Source organism: Anser cygnoides, chromosome 9 (genome assembly GCF_040182565.1).
Source record: "Anser cygnoides isolate HZ-2024a breed goose chromosome 9, Taihu_goose_T2T_genome, whole genome shotgun sequence".
NCBI classification, from domain to species: Eukaryota; Metazoa; Chordata; class Aves; order Anseriformes; family Anatidae; genus Anser; species Anser cygnoides.
In genome coordinates this window covers 20,425,673-20,441,344 of record NC_089881.1, presented here as the reverse complement: position 1 = coordinate 20,441,344, position 15,672 = coordinate 20,425,673, and the positions used below count along the sequence as shown (strand labels likewise).

Sequence of the window (15,672 nt, the reverse complement as noted above, 5' to 3'; positions counted from 1 at the left end):
ATTGTATATGTTCTGTGGTGTTATTTATTCTGCTTCTTCATCACCATTCCCCCTGATAGACTAACAATTAGATGACTGTTGTAGTAATAAGATACACTTCTGTGCTCATCTGTCTTGTAGGTACTTGGCAGTTTTATTACTAATTGGAGTTGCCACTGGGCCTGTCCTGTCAAGCAGTTATGTTACTAATGGATTGTCTAAGTTGTTCTGCTTACTTGTTGGTTTCATTCCATGAAACAACTTCCCCGCTGCCCTGAACTCCTGCATTGTGTTTAAGGATAAGGTGTTGCACAAGATCACTTGTGGTGTTCCTGCTTCAAGTTTCACTCACTTCTGTTTATAATCAAAGGAGCCCCTGGGTGGAGATTTATGATATTTACATGCTCTTCTAATTAGGATAATGATTACACCTGCTTTTAGATAATATTTACAGCCTGCTTCAAAAGGTCTCAACGAAATCAATAGCTAGCTTTGAATAATGAGCCTTCAGCACCTCACACAGATAACATTTCCAGGGAATCGGACATTGCCTTTGCATGGATTTTGATATAAGCCATTAAAAAAGTCTTGCAGATATTATTATAGAAAAACACTGATTTTATTTCATAAGGCTTTAGCTGTGCATTCCATTTATTTCCTTCCTCAAGTACGTGACATTAAAGATGGGTTACTCTTGTTCTGATGCCACATAGGATTATTGATGAAATAAAGGTGCTGCTGAAGGCAGTGAGAGTTTTACCATTGACTTCAGTGCAGCTAGAATTTCACCTCTGAAGTGTGAAATAAATAACAGGAGCAGATGGGGGGGAAAAAATCCATGCCTACAGTCCGCAATAATAACTAAACTTTTTTTTAGAGAGGAATACACAGAGTGCAGCTGAGACACGAAAAACTTCACAGTGGGTGTGATGGGCCTAAGCTCATGATTTTGATGAAATTTTCAAAGACCAAAAAGGAATTTGAAATTTCTTTGATGGACTTTTGTGAATGTTTCAATGTATTTACACATAGATCAATGGAAAGATTCAGTTTACAAAGCCGTAATAAATCTGCAGTTGTCTTTCGGTCTGCCATGGGTCAGCTTTACTGTGCATAATATGTATCATCTATAAAATGTGTCTGATACTTGCAAGGATTCTTGATGATTTCTGAAGATTGTTTTGAGTAAAAAGTTTACCATTCTCCATTGTTCTTTTTTAGAAATATTCTTTACAGACTAGATGAAAGGACAAACCAGTTTTCAGTACTGCTAGAGGCACTGGAGCACTACAAACTACATCAGTCAAATGAGACCATTCAAGCAGCCTTGTCAGAGGTGCTGAACAGCATCAGTTCAGCTCAGGTTTACTTCAAAGCAGGACTTGATGTGTTTGAGACTACCTTAGCTGGAAAGAAATGAGAGAATTCTCTGCATTCTAAGACGTTTGTTTACAACTCGCTAAACAAAAGTTCGACTTGGACCAGAATTTCTCTGAGGATGAAACCTTTCTCAACTTTTCTTTCAGTTGGCGCTAAAATGTACTGCAATGTGTGTTTTTATAAATGTAAAACAGTCTTTTGCACTGTTCACAGTATATCTCAAATGTCTGTTTCTGAATGTATAAAACAATGGGAGGGACTAACACTTAATGATTTTTGGAAGGACATCTGCTGTATTTTTATATGTAAAATATATTTTTATGACTAAGAGCTCAATCTAGCGAAGTACCAAGCACATCCTGCAATACACTGAAGACCTGGTTCTGAGACACCCCAGATGTATATCCAGGTGAGCTTTCCATGCCTACTCTATCAGAAAAATGTGACTTAAATATACTCTTGTGTTCCTTAACTTCCTCAGCAAACTCATCTTCCTTACTCCTTTCAGAATAAGTAGTTGAAGGATGTGGCATTTTCTGGGGTATGCAGTGCTGAAGTTAATCTGGAAATGCTCAAAACACCCTTATCAGTGCAATCTAACATCTTTATTCCTGTGGAACAATAAATACCTCAATTCTGAGAATATAGATAAACTTCGATTATCACATTTCTGTCTGAAACAAAATTATTTTCTCTACTAATTCTTTGAGAGAGAATTTATGTGATGATTACAAGTGATTTGAAAAGTTTGCATCAGTAGTTAAAAGTGCAAAAAACTTTGAATTTTTATGTTAAGTAAAAGGAACTGCCTAGTCTAATTAGGCTACAGGCCTTGTAATCTTATGTGTTACCGAAAGAAACCACTTCAAGGTCTCCCTAAATTTCCAGGGAGCAGTAAGTGAAAATAAGAACTCAGAGTTCTGGAAACATTTCTGAGATTCCACCACTTGGCCACACCACTCACTATTCCAGGGTGGGTCATTCCAACTGTAGTGCCCAGTTTGTTCCCTACTACGGAACCAGCAATTCACCTCTGAAGACAAATCGGTGAAGCATACTGCAGGGCTAGTTTGCATTGGTGGAAGCCCTGTCCAGAGGCTGTAATCACACCATTACAGCATTGACTTGAAGTAATCTCTAAATGAAAGGATCAGGAGGTTCAGTGTCCTAAACCTCTAAGGGGATCATATACACACTTGAGAATTGCGTCTTAATAATATGAACACTTAAAATTGATAAACCCAATTGGGTTTAGAGTTTTACAATCCCAGATGATTCTGGGATTAGAGGTTAAAAAATAATTTTATATAGATTCTTAGAATTAAAATATAATTTATTTGATGGAAACAATAAATGTATTGTTACCAAATTTGCCATGGAAACATTGCAGAAACATTTCAGGTATCTGTATGAATGTAAAGAAATGCCTTCAGGAAAATTTCAAAGTATATGTTCACATAGCAAGAAATGAGAGTTGTTTTTGGATCTGTGTTTCTGTCTGTTTTCCCAAAGACATTGGCAAATGGGCCTCTGTTAGCAGTGGCCTAGGACAGGGTACATACAGCTATGCTGTTGCTACATTTCTTTGCAAGTTTTTGTCATAACTTGGGCAAAAGCATCCCTGTTCTGACAGAGGTGGGGCTATGCAATTGTACAGCCACAACTGAAGTGAGAATATGTTCAGTAACAGTGACTGTGACTGCATGAACTTAGACATGATTATCTCCTCAGTTTACCTGGCATCTGTTAAGAAAGAGCGTATGATTATTCTCTTGCTAATGCTGGTACCAAGTCTGTTTACTGCAAAGAGGGTTTGACTTGTGAAGAGTAACATTTTTTATGATAATCCAATGCTTGTCTATCCCCTTGTTTCCATAATTTTTATTATAGTAATACTTAACTGGTTGGAATAGTCACATTTGAGTTGTATGTTTCTTTTGTGATAGTATTTAGGAATATAATATGCGCACTACATGTGAATTGTCTTTTCTAATAGGGACGACTCTTCTAACAGTAAGTTTAGTAGCATTTCTTTAGAGTGCTGACTCACAGTGGAGTCAATGTCTATGGTTTTCAATGATATAGGCTCAGGTGCCATTAAGAGACCAAAACCAGAGATGAACACTTCCTTTAACTCTGCCAGGTGAATTTAATAACTATTTCCTGTCCAGCAAACCTTCCCCTAATGTAGCCCAAAGCATACTCATGCAAAATCAGGGAAATCAGTTGGGACGAGTATCTCTCATGTATGATTTCTCAACCATGTAATTCCTCACTAAAACATTTATCTTGTTTTCTCAATAATGTCCTTCTATAACACCTTTAGAAACAGCAGACTTCAAAGTACTCCACCACAAAAGGTATTGCTACTGTATTGCTACCTGTAAACTCTAGAGACAATCATATATTATTGTTGTAGAGATGAATCAAATGAGCTCTTTAGGGACAAAAATGCATTGATTTCAATGCCATCTCACACTTGTAGATCTCTAGGTTTTTATTTCAAATGTTCAAATCCTATGTATATAAGTGAGTGCTCAGTGATAATATTTGCACCGTTACAGCTTTGGAAAAGGCACTTTTGAGCCATATCCTTCCATTGATTTTTAAATCTACCCATTGACTTCAAAGAATTTATATCAAGTTAAGATCCTAAATACCCAGAGTATTTCTAACAGAATTTTCTAGCTGTGAAACATCAGCTAAGGGAAGGTATTAGTAAATCATAGTAGCTTACCCAGACTGAATTCATTCCTGTATTGTTTTGAAATGAATAGAGCACCCTTAAAGGCTGCAGTATGTTTGCAGATTGCCTGAATGATAGTAAAAATCTGTTACCTTTACAGAAGCATCAACTGCCAGAGACAGTATAACAAATGCATCGATTACTAAGTAATCTAGAGTCATACTCTCAGTGACCAGAAAATCCTTGCAGCTTGCAATATTTGTATGTTGAGATGGTTGATAATAAAAAGCTAATAAGATTTTATTAGTGCGTATTTTAGAGAGTACATAAAGAAGCTAAAGTATAATCAACTCAGATGAATAATAAGTACATGGGAGCTGGATTTTGAGTACTAACCTTAAAAAAGGCAGTGAATTGTTTTTATCATCCAAGAAAAACAAGGCTCTTTTGATATACAGTATATGTGCAAATATGCAAACACACAAATATGCAAATGCCTTATATCTTCAAAACACTGCAGAAATATTAATTTACCTGCAGTGAGATGATACATCCACACAAACACTGATGTAAATAATAACTACATGAGAAAATTAGCATTCATTTTGCACTGCTTCACTTACCTTTTAAAAGGCATTTCAGTCTAGATGTGTGAAAGAAGGCACCACAGCTGATCTAAGTTCCTGAAGCAGTAGGAAGGGAAAGGCAAAATTTGTCAGGTATCACAGGAGGTACTTCTGGAGGCCAATCTAGTCCTTGCTCAAGCAGGATCACCTGGAGCTGTATTCCCGGAAGGGGATATGTCCAGATGACTTTTAAATATCTTCAAGGATGGAGATTCCACAGCATCTCTGGACAGTGGCTTCCAGTGCTTGGTCACACTCATAGTTAAAAAAATAAATAAAAAATAAAAAATAAAATCTTCTTCCATAGATATAGTTTCTCCAAATTGCTCCCTATATTTTTAGTTGTTAATTTATTAATAGGTTTAATTACATACATTCAAAGGATAACCATCATTTCATTCAGTGAAAACTCTTGGCCAAAGTCTCCAGAAATCCACAGTTAATATGTTGGAAAGTTTGTATATGGAAATTTGTACTTCTCACTAAGAGGTTTATTTTTAAGTTGTAGAGGCTAATGCCTTTATCTTCTGAGTTTGTTACAGTGCCTGGTTCCCAATCACAGGTTTTTGGTATACGTTACAAGACACACTGAGAACACAAGATGAGTTAGAAAATGCAGGAAGGAAAAATCAGCTTATGGGCAGCTATATGCTATGGTAATTGTATTTCTGGCTTTAAAACTAATAAATACTGTAAGCATAGTTATATGCATATGCATTTTCAAGAAAACAGTTAAGATGTTCCCCAGAAGCTTTCTGTGGTGAACTGTTATCTGCGTTACCCAGAAATGGGTACCTTTGACACATTGTAGACGCTATCCATAGCCTAGGGTGGAGGATGTTCATTCCCTTTAGCACTCTCTTGCATTTTATTAAGTCTGAGAAAGGTGAGTGATAGGAAACAAATCTCATTGTAAGATGTCTGGGACCTGAATTTTGAGAACAGTTAGTCTTATACAGCACTGCAAATGTTCAAAACATAGCAAGGTGTCTTCTAGGAACATGGTTTACAGGGTGACATTGGAAGTAGGGTGATGGTTGGACCAGATGATCTTGAAGGTCTTTTCCAACCTTAATGATTCTATGATTCTGTTGGAGCTGAGTCTACAAAACTTGGGATAGAGAATCCAATATAGCAAGCAAAGGTCTCAGAAATATAGAATAAACAATTAGTTACTATTAAAGGTTATATTTACAGTAAAAAACTGGCTACATAATGGCTACATACAAAAGGTATATGTATAAATACACGTAGAAGAAAAAATGGTTAGAGCAGAAGCAAAACTTGGCTACTGTATCACAGTGTTTTAAGTGATTAAGGATGGCAAGGACTCAAGCCATATGCACAAAAATGTACTTGAATGTGAACACTTGAACCAAGGAAGTGCCTAAGGATAATGAAGACTCATTTAGGAAGTAGATAGGTAGCATATGATTTAAGAGTATCTGAATCGGACTGTACATTTTCTAAAACTATGGTGCAATCAGACCTAACATTATTTTTCCCTAATTTTAATCCCATTGCCCCTGGTTGTATGTAGTATTGCTCTTACACGCTCAACATAACTGGAGAATATGTACACATGCAGATTTAGGTTCACTGAAAGATTGTTCCCCCTGTCATACTGACTTGGTCTGTTTCTTTCAGCAGGATTGATTTTACCATGACTGCTTATCAGGGTGCTATACTACATGAGTAAGGTCAGCAGAATTTGGCTACTGTTTATGGAATTTCCCAAAAGATTTTATATCAGAATATTGTTTATTTATGTTTAGCCTATTCTCTTTAATCTCCTAATATATATTATTACAATCAAGAGTACATTTTTTCAAAAAATGGGCAGGAATCTCTTTGTCAATGCTAAGTATACACAGGCAGTATGTGCATGTATAAGTGATCTATTATAATTCAGTATTAACTGAAGAGTTGTTATAAATGTTGGCATGGATTAATGTACACGTTCTCTTATGAGCTTCACAAATTGGAACTGATCCAAGGGCTTAATTTAAGAAATGCAATCAGAATGTAGGTGAAGAACAACATTTGCTACATAAATGCTGTCTATACTTACTTGTCTGCCTAATCTGTTGGGTTAAAAAAGATTATGGTTCCGTTTAAACTACTTTTCTCTGATTTGTTTTCTAACAAGCCTTTGAAAATGAAGTCTTGCTCTTTACTCCTTTTAAATTCCTGATATCTTTAATGTTTATGGAAAGCTTACCATGTGTTAAGACAATGTGAGGTCTTCTTGTCTGATCATTCTTGGATTTTTTGGTAGAATTAGAAGTTGTATTTCAAAGCATGGTCCTTGAAAGGAGGTCATTTACTGAGCTGCTAATATATATGATATAATATGCTTGGGTGCTTGCCGTTGCCATGCAGTGGTGTAGGTATGCAATGCAATGCTTTCAGGCACTAAAGAGAACAAGTATGTTTTTATGATAGTATTGCAAAGACCTACTAATTTTCCCGCATTTGAAACTGTTCTAGTTGCAGCAAACTGGTAATACAGCAATGTGACATTGAGTTCTCTTAGCACCTGCAACAAAATCTTTCTACAGGTGGAATGTTAGGGTGTAGTCTGAGCTGTCAGCGTGCTTCCACAGTTTTTAATTAGTGTCCCTTGTAGCTCCAGTCAGCTGTTAGGTAGTGCAGGCCTGATACTGGTCTGAGTGACAACCAGGTGGGACAGATAAGTCTGACTGAGGCATTAGTTTGCTACAGAAACCATGTCCTTAAAAAGTTAAATATAATATTTTGCAAGTACTTCCCAGACTTCGGGTGTTTTCAGTCTGTACTGAAGGTTCTGAAGAAGTATACTAGAACACTGTTGTTTTTTTCATGTAGTCTCATTTTCTGTTCTCGACAGCTGAAACATCTTGTAGTCTATGAATCCACTAGAGGAGAAATAAGGAGATGCTTAATATTTCATACTTAGAGCAGATAAGATAAATACAAATTCTCTTTGTTTTCCATTTGCAGTTTATGCAAGTCAGTATGCAACATACTCTTATCACACATATTATGATTTGGTATTCTGAGACAAATGGAAAATGAATATAATTCCATATCCAGAGAAAGTATAATGAATTCAGGGAGCGCTTCACAGTCAAGTGTTTTAACCATTTGCCAAAAAAAGCATGAGTGAAGATATTTGGAACAGATACTCTTGGGGTTTTAGTACAGGTCTGGAAAATTATGTTCTTCTGCCTAAGGCCAGATTTTAGCATTGTGTTCATACCTAGCTGCATGGTAATGTGTTGTGTGTCAGCATTGCTGTACCTTTGAGGATTAAAGCTCAAATGCTGTTATCAGTGATCATGTTATTCTCAGTATGAACTATTATTTTTATGTCACGTAACACCTTACAGATTTTAACTAATCAGATGGAATATGCAAGTATTTCTGCCTTTTGTATGCAAGGGAGAAGCTGTCAAGTTGTGTTATCTTTGTGAAGCTTTGACACAGAGTGTGAGACGCCTGCATGATGACTCCTTCGTTCCGTCTACATCGAAGTTTTTGTGTAGTAAAATCAAGGTACCACAACTGATAGCTAGTCAATTCTGAATATTAAGCAACTAGTTTTTTCAACCATGCAGTAATACAAACTTGATGCAGTGATTCCTGGAAACCAATAAATATCATGTTGTGTGGAAATGTGCAATGAACGGTTGATTTTTATAATGCATTATAGAATGTTGAGTCTGAATACAACAGCATATTTGCAAAATTAGTTTACGTTGTATGAACTGTACTTTTATAACGTACTGTAATGAAAAGGTAACATTGACTATTAATGTAAGGAGATTCTACGTACTTTGATTAAGAAATACACTTTACTTATCTGTGCTACGAATATGATTTTTGCGGTCTATGACAGTGTTTGACAGAAGGCACCGTGGACTGGAATTCAATAATAGCCAATTTGTGAAAGTGGTTGTGAATTAGACATTGTTTTTCCATTGTTATATTTTTGCTAGAAATCAAACTGGAATATGAAGATGTATATGATGTACATTGCACTGAATGATTTGAAATTATATTCATTTGCTTTTTTTGTTGTTTTAGCTTTCTTTTTTTAGTTGGTTCTGCCAGTAAGCTCTAACATATGCCTCTCAAGCTGCTGATTCAGTAACGTAGATCCCAGGGCATTAAAGTGTAATAAAAATTGGGAAGAAGGAGAAAAGCAAGAAAAATACAGCTAGACAGAACCTCAGAAACTGGGATCCAATAATTTACTTACAGGTAAAATTTGAATCATCCTCTTTTTAGATGCTGGTAGATAGATAGCCCAGACATTCAGATAATTGGCCTTTCAGGTAGGTGCCTTTGTATGTTTTTTGGGCGTCAAGATTTTCAGAGGGTACATACTTAGGATCAATCTCCAAGTATACAATATGAGACTCCTACCAAAAAAAAAAACAAAAACTATTGAACAGCCTGAATTCTATCACAAGAAAGAGACCACTCAGTTTATGATTAAGTAGTTATCTCATGAAAATATGAATTCCATGTTTTGTTTATTATATATAAATAACTTGAAGGTTTTTCTCTACTTATGAAGCACTTGAGAGGTGTAATGAAATATTTTCATTGTAAACAAATGTGTATTTCCAAATTTTATTTCCATTTTGTGTAGGTTTTTTTGTTTGTTTGCTTTTTTTTTTTTTCCTGAAACTGCTTTCATGTTCACCGGATTAAAAGTAAAAATAAAAGTGATACCTTCATAATGTTTTTAATAACGGCTAGAACATTAATCTAGTTTGGTACGTTAGCTCCATACAAACTGCAGCTCTTGACTAGAATATCTCATGGAATGTTAAGGAATAAATTGTGAAACGTATTCATTCAGAATATGTTTTCTTTAAGCCATGTAAACATGTGCCATGAAAATAAAAGCCAGCTGTATATCAACAATTTATGCAAGTATCTGATTTTGAATTCCTGCTGACAGATATGTGCAACTCCATATCACTGAAGAACATCATTGAAGCCAAACGCTCTTTGCCTAGGTATGGAAATCTTCTGTGGCTCTGCCCATGAGATTGGACCATTATTTTCTTTCACAGATTTTTTTCTGAACAATAAAGTTTATATACGTATATATATATACACATTTGACATATTGTAACAGTTTCAAGTAGTCAGGCTTGGTATAGAACAGATTTGTCTGAGAGAATGGGAATATAAAAAAAAAATCACTGTTTTCTTTTCAGATTGCTATGGCATCTTTTGCTCCTGTATTCCTTATCAAAGTCGCATAGAGATCCATGTATGAATGGAGTCTACATGTAATTATGAAGACATTTGAATTTTATATGAAGTGTAGATATTGTAACCACGCAACTGAACTGAAGAATAATTTGACACTGTCAATGAAGTGTTTTTGTACTATGCTTATGAGCAGGGTGGGAGCAGAAACAAATTCTGGCCAGTGGATCCACAACTGCCTGATGGAGCCACCGGTGGGTTGAAAGTCCTAAGAGTGACAAAAGTGGGCTCTGGGAAAGGCAGGTCCTGGTAAGAAGATTTCATTGCAGCAGCAAACACACAGTGGAGATGTGACGCTTGCCCAAAGAACTCTGATGACAGTTTAACCAGCTCTGAATCTGTTCGGAATTTGCATTAGACCAGGAAGAGCAGATCAGCCTTACACCAATTGGTTTAGTTTGGGAAGGGCAAGGTATGAGATCGGTAAGACTTCCTAGACTAACACTAGGAACAGTAGCAAATCCTGTCTTTGAAAGAGAAACACAGGCTCTTGGGAGCTAGCTTCTATATTCCATCAGCAGGGAATACAAAAGGGACTCTGGGTGGTTCTGGGAGTGGAATCAGTTTTGAGACACTCAATAACAACTGGATCAGACAAGAATGGGTGTGGGCAGTCTGAGGACTAGGTAAAATAAGCAAGATCTAAATGTCTGAGTTTAAAAAGTCTTAAAGTCCATGTTTATGCAAGTATATAAAGGCATTAAGGCAAAGATTTCTTGCAGTAGAGTGACCTTGAGCAGTCCATCGACATTATTTCTAACAAACTTCAATCTCTTTCTGCTTATAGTCTTCTCTCAGCTGAAGAGGCTCTGGGCTGTATCTCAAGTGTTGTAAACCAAGATCACTCCTTTGAGGCTGTCAGCGTACACCAAGTAAAGATCTCATCCACGTGTTTGAGGCTGAGCTACAAATAGGAGAAGCACTTTCTGACATTGTTTGACAATCTCATTTCAAGAGAAATCTAATAATGTTTCTAGCCAATGCCTTGAATTCATCTTTGGTGTATTTCAGCTGAGGTCATTGCCATGCCAAAGATGAATTACCCCATTGGGTGAAGGGTTGCTTTTCCTGCACAAAAGAATACACATCAGAATTAATACCATGCCAGTATTCACCTCCTTTTAACATCAATGACAGTTTATAGTGGCTATTGTACTTGAAATTTGACTTCTCCCTTTAAAAAAAAAAAAAAAAAAAAAAAAAAAGTTACCTGTCACCTCTTAAGAATAAGCTGCTTTTAAACTGCACAATACAAATCAGTTTCAGACAGCATTGTTCTGTATCCCTTAGCCATGATTACAGAAGGTGATGATGAGCACAGTGCCCTATCAGAACTCTGTCACTGTCTCTTCTATGGGAAGAAGGGAAAATAGTGGTTGGAGATGTACTTGAAGAGCTGAAAATACAGAAATATAAAATGTAAATCGTAAAATGGTATTAGTGTTCACATGGTTGTTGGTCATTTTTGAATGAAAGTTGAATGCATATGTAAAGTGAGGCAAAATGGGGACATTTTTTGTCAATAATCAAGACAAAATGTTTGAGAAATGTCTTTGCATTGATAGAATAAACTAGTGGAGGTTGTTTAAGAAGACAGAAGGAAAACCTTAACGTTAAGCATTGTGGTCTAAAACCAGGTAACATGGGTATGTGTAAGTTCTAACATGAGAGAAGGTGTGCTGCCATATAACTAGTCAGACAGTGAAATGTCTAATACCTATCAAAAAGGAATTGTTGAATTCCAAACTGGAATGCAGCATCCAGTAAAACAAGGAGAAAAAGAGATTGCTGTCTGCATCTGCTACAAAAAGGTTGACATTTCTAAGTTTATTTTTGTGTTTTTCCTCTGAATAATAATAGGGCTCGGTGTTGGAATTCATAAAGATGGATTTGTCTAGCCTGTGTGACAGGCAGGTGTTTGTCAGCGTGGGACTACATATGAAAGATGGCCAAATTAGCTGAGTAAGTTTCCACATATGTCATGTGTCACTGCATTTCCTGAAGTGAAAGATCACTGTGTTATCTAAAATGAAGGTGCAGAACGGTGATGGGGGACCTTGATATGCAGATGCTTCTTACACAGTGAGCAAGAAAAATTAGATCATACCCCCACGCATGAAGTTCGTGTTTCAGATTCTAGTAGAATGACCCTATAATGAACACTGACTGAGTTCACTTTCAGGACTCTGCCATTCATAAAGTGCTTGTCATGCTCTCCTAGCCTAACATAATCAGGGCCCTATGAGTAATAGGCTTGTATTCATAGCAAGGCAATTTATTATCCTATATGTAAAATGACAACTTCATTATCACTCACTATTATAAAATAGCAGGGAAAGCAGCAGTTTAAATAAAAACGCAGCTTTTTAAATAATTCTTTTTACAGTACAAAAATCCAATACATAAATTTGTGGCATGTAACATTTTTATTAATATATGAAGAATTTAGCTTGATGTTCCATGGCAAACACCAGTGATGTTTTATCATTAGATTTAGGGAGAAAAATTTATAGTGGCTGGTTGCAGCATCATGGCTTTTTTTTTCTTTCTTTCTTTTTTTTTTTTTCCTTCCATCTAGCAAAGCAGTAATGCACCTCCTACTGTGCATTTTTAGATTGGCAGAATTCTGCCTCAGTTACTTTGCTGGCCATCCAAGGAATTTACTCTAGTCTGTGCAACTTTGTAAACTGCAAAAACTTCCATGAGGCCTTCCCCATGCACATGGGTGCAATGAAGAAGTGTCCGTCAGCTCCTGCTGGTTGTATTGCCTTTTTAGGGTAAGGGGAACAATTTATTGTCAGAATAATTATACTTATCAACTTTTCTTTTACCTATTAATATTTCTGAGAAAACATTTTCAGAATACATTAATCTGCTTCAAATAATGAGTAATCCATATGGTAAAGGCTAAGACAGAAAGCTATTGGACCAGCAAATAAATAAGGAAAAAAATTACTCTTGTAAATACATAAAAAGAAATTGCTATGTTGTTTAATCACATCAGTCTCTAAGGTGATCATTATAACAACACCCTATAGACAGTGGGACAGATGTGAAGCGAGTTTGCAAAGAATCAGGAAGGCAGGCATATCTGGGACCTCCTGCAGAGAACTATACCTGCTTGACCATCCTTCCTAAGCCTTTGTCAGAGAGAGATTTTTGCCAAGACAAATTTCTCTCACCAGAGAACAGTTACTTTTTTTTTTTTTCTTTTTCTCTCTCTCTCTCTTTTTTTTTTTTTTTTTCTTCCAAGAGGACATACAGAGTCTCAGGAATTCTCTCCCTGACCAATTGTATGACACTTTGGATAAATCTTTATATGCAATAATACTCGAGGACCTAAGTAATACATCATATTTGATCTGACCAGGCATAAATCATTTATTCATGATATATCATTCATAACTTGATTCATTGACTCATCTTTAGACAAGACAAGGTCAGTAGAAAAAAATGATTAAGCTTTTTGCCTGCAGGAGAAAGAAGCTTAAACAACAAATTCATCTTCACATCTGACCTCATGAAACTTGACAGAGAAGACTTTAAAAATAGAAGTAGACTTAAAAAGCCAACTTTTACTTCCAATTACACTGATTTAAATCTACAGTCACTCCACTGACTATAGAGTAAATGGGAAAAGCCTGTACAAGTCAGTGGAATCACTCTGGATTTCATAGCATCAGGGAAGAATTTGACTGAAAGAGGGGACATGGACATTTAAAGTTGAAAATTACCTGCCTGAATATTTTATTGGATGGCAAATTTGACTCTGCCAAAGATGGCAGGTCAGGCTCTGTATCCACTCATATCATTATAAATCTGTCAAGATGACATGAAATTTCAGGCTAGTCTGAGCCTTTTAACAAGCTGAACTAAACACCCTCCTTGATTTACAGTTGATGTTTCTGCCTGTGTTACTATTAGAATTTCACTTCAATGGAGCTTCTGTCTGCTAGAGTCTCCTTGATAGCAGCATCTTGAGAACAGGTCACTCTTTTTTAAAGCATATAAAATACAAGACCATGTCATTTCTCTGCAATGTATCCATGGACCTAGCACTCTATCCTGAGATATTTGCCAAGCCTTTGCTCATAGAAGAGGGCCAAACCTTCCCCATGAAGTTCTAGTGCAGCACTGATAACATTTGTTGTGGAACAATTGTATTAAGAAGAAACAATACCATGATTAAGATAAAGTAAGGCAGATGCCTTGAAGTAATTTAGAATTGTGTGCTTAAGTGTCCAGAGGGCACAGTGAAATTCAAGTAAGTGTCTACGCATTTATTTTAAAATGAAGCAAACTGAAGCAAAATGTCAAGGTTGAACTTGATTCCATTTGGTAGAAATCTCAACTCAGTTTGCAGGTCTGAGAGTGACCAAATGCCATTATCATCCACTGAAACTGATAGAAATGGAGCGTGTTTAATAATACGTTAAGCCTTTTGGAATTCTATTTGTTTTTTAAGAAATAGAGATAGAAACGTGTAATTGTGAAAAAGGCTGTGATCAGCATTTTATATCAGTGAACCTGGAAACAGATACAAGTAAAACATAATGATACATTAGAAAAGAAACGAGTTGCAAGAGAAATTATGGGAGGTTGCTTTAGGGGAGTTCAGGGGGCCTTTATTTTCTTTTGGCTTTTTATATTTCAGGCAGTTGTATTACACAGTGGCCCATCAAACATTACAATTATAAGTGTGTGCTGGAGAGTCCTTGAGCAGTGCATCTCCCCTACATATCATTCTAAGAACCTGTGCTAAATAACCTGGTGCTGATTTCACATCTCCAGTGTTCAGTAGCCTTTAAAATTTCTCATTTCTTTGCTCTGTGATTGTGCTTTAGGCAGTAGCATAAAACAGAAATATATCAGCTCAAGGCACATAATGATATTTTCTTCTATCACAGTTCGCACAAGTTCGCACCAGCTTTTTTTTTTTTTTAATATGAATACACATTTGCTTGTTCTTTAAATTATTTTAATAATTATTTGGGCAAAATTCCGACTAGACACCTAGTCTACATTCAACACCATCCACAAAAAAAAAAAAAGAAAAAAAAAAGAGTTTGACAAGTAAAGCGAGAACTCAGAACAAGGAGTCCACTCTTATTAAACCCATTTAATCTGTGGACTTGCAGCAACAGGTTTTGAATAAATAGGCACATAGAAAGCAGACATAACCACACCCAACACTCACGACATATCCAAACCTAGCAAAATAACCATCACGTTTCTCTGACCATATAAACACATTTACATTAAAACATGTTTGTTTTAATTAGAAAGAATATAACTTTTTCTGATATAGCTAATGTGATAGCCTCTTTATGGTTGTAAAAGACTGATGTCTGGAATGCAGTAATTCACCCTAGAAAATACTTCCATGTCAGGCAGCATTGACCAAATGTCATGTGGATGAACTGTGCAAAATTCCAGTGTATCCATGTGAGTTGTTCAAGGGGAAGAGGAAAACACAGATGGGAACCTTATCCAGCTCCTCAGGGCTGAGCAAAGAGAGGACTGGGGCCAACTTATCTCAGAGAGAAACTGGGAAATGACCTAGAACCAAGTTGTTAAAAATACTGGATTTTTTTTTCCTTGCAAATCATGGTAGTCTCATTACCTATATGAATAATAATCCTAAAGGAAGAGGAGGCCAGTGGCTCCTAGAGCTAGCATGATTGCTTAGTGATTACTACCTGGTTTCAAGGACATCATAGCTTGACATGA

The 15,672-nt window shown here is 36.2% G+C and overlaps 1 protein-coding gene across 12 annotated transcripts in view; it reads left to right on the top strand.

Annotated features, from left to right (window-relative positions):
- The window catches only part of NAALADL2 (N-acetylated alpha-linked acidic dipeptidase like 2), a 439,850-nt gene extending 430,258 nt beyond the window's left edge, over positions 1–9,592 (top strand). For all 12 annotated transcript variants that reach the window (XM_067001999.1, XM_067001993.1, XM_067001994.1 and 9 more), the window contains one exon: positions 1,201–9,592. In XM_067001999.1, coding sequence (XP_066858100.1) covers positions 1,201–1,399 — 199 coding nt within the window. In that variant the 3' untranslated portion in view covers positions 1,400–9,592. The remainder of the gene's footprint in view (positions 1–1,200) is intronic.
- Positions 9,593–15,672: the final 6,080 nt, after the last annotated feature.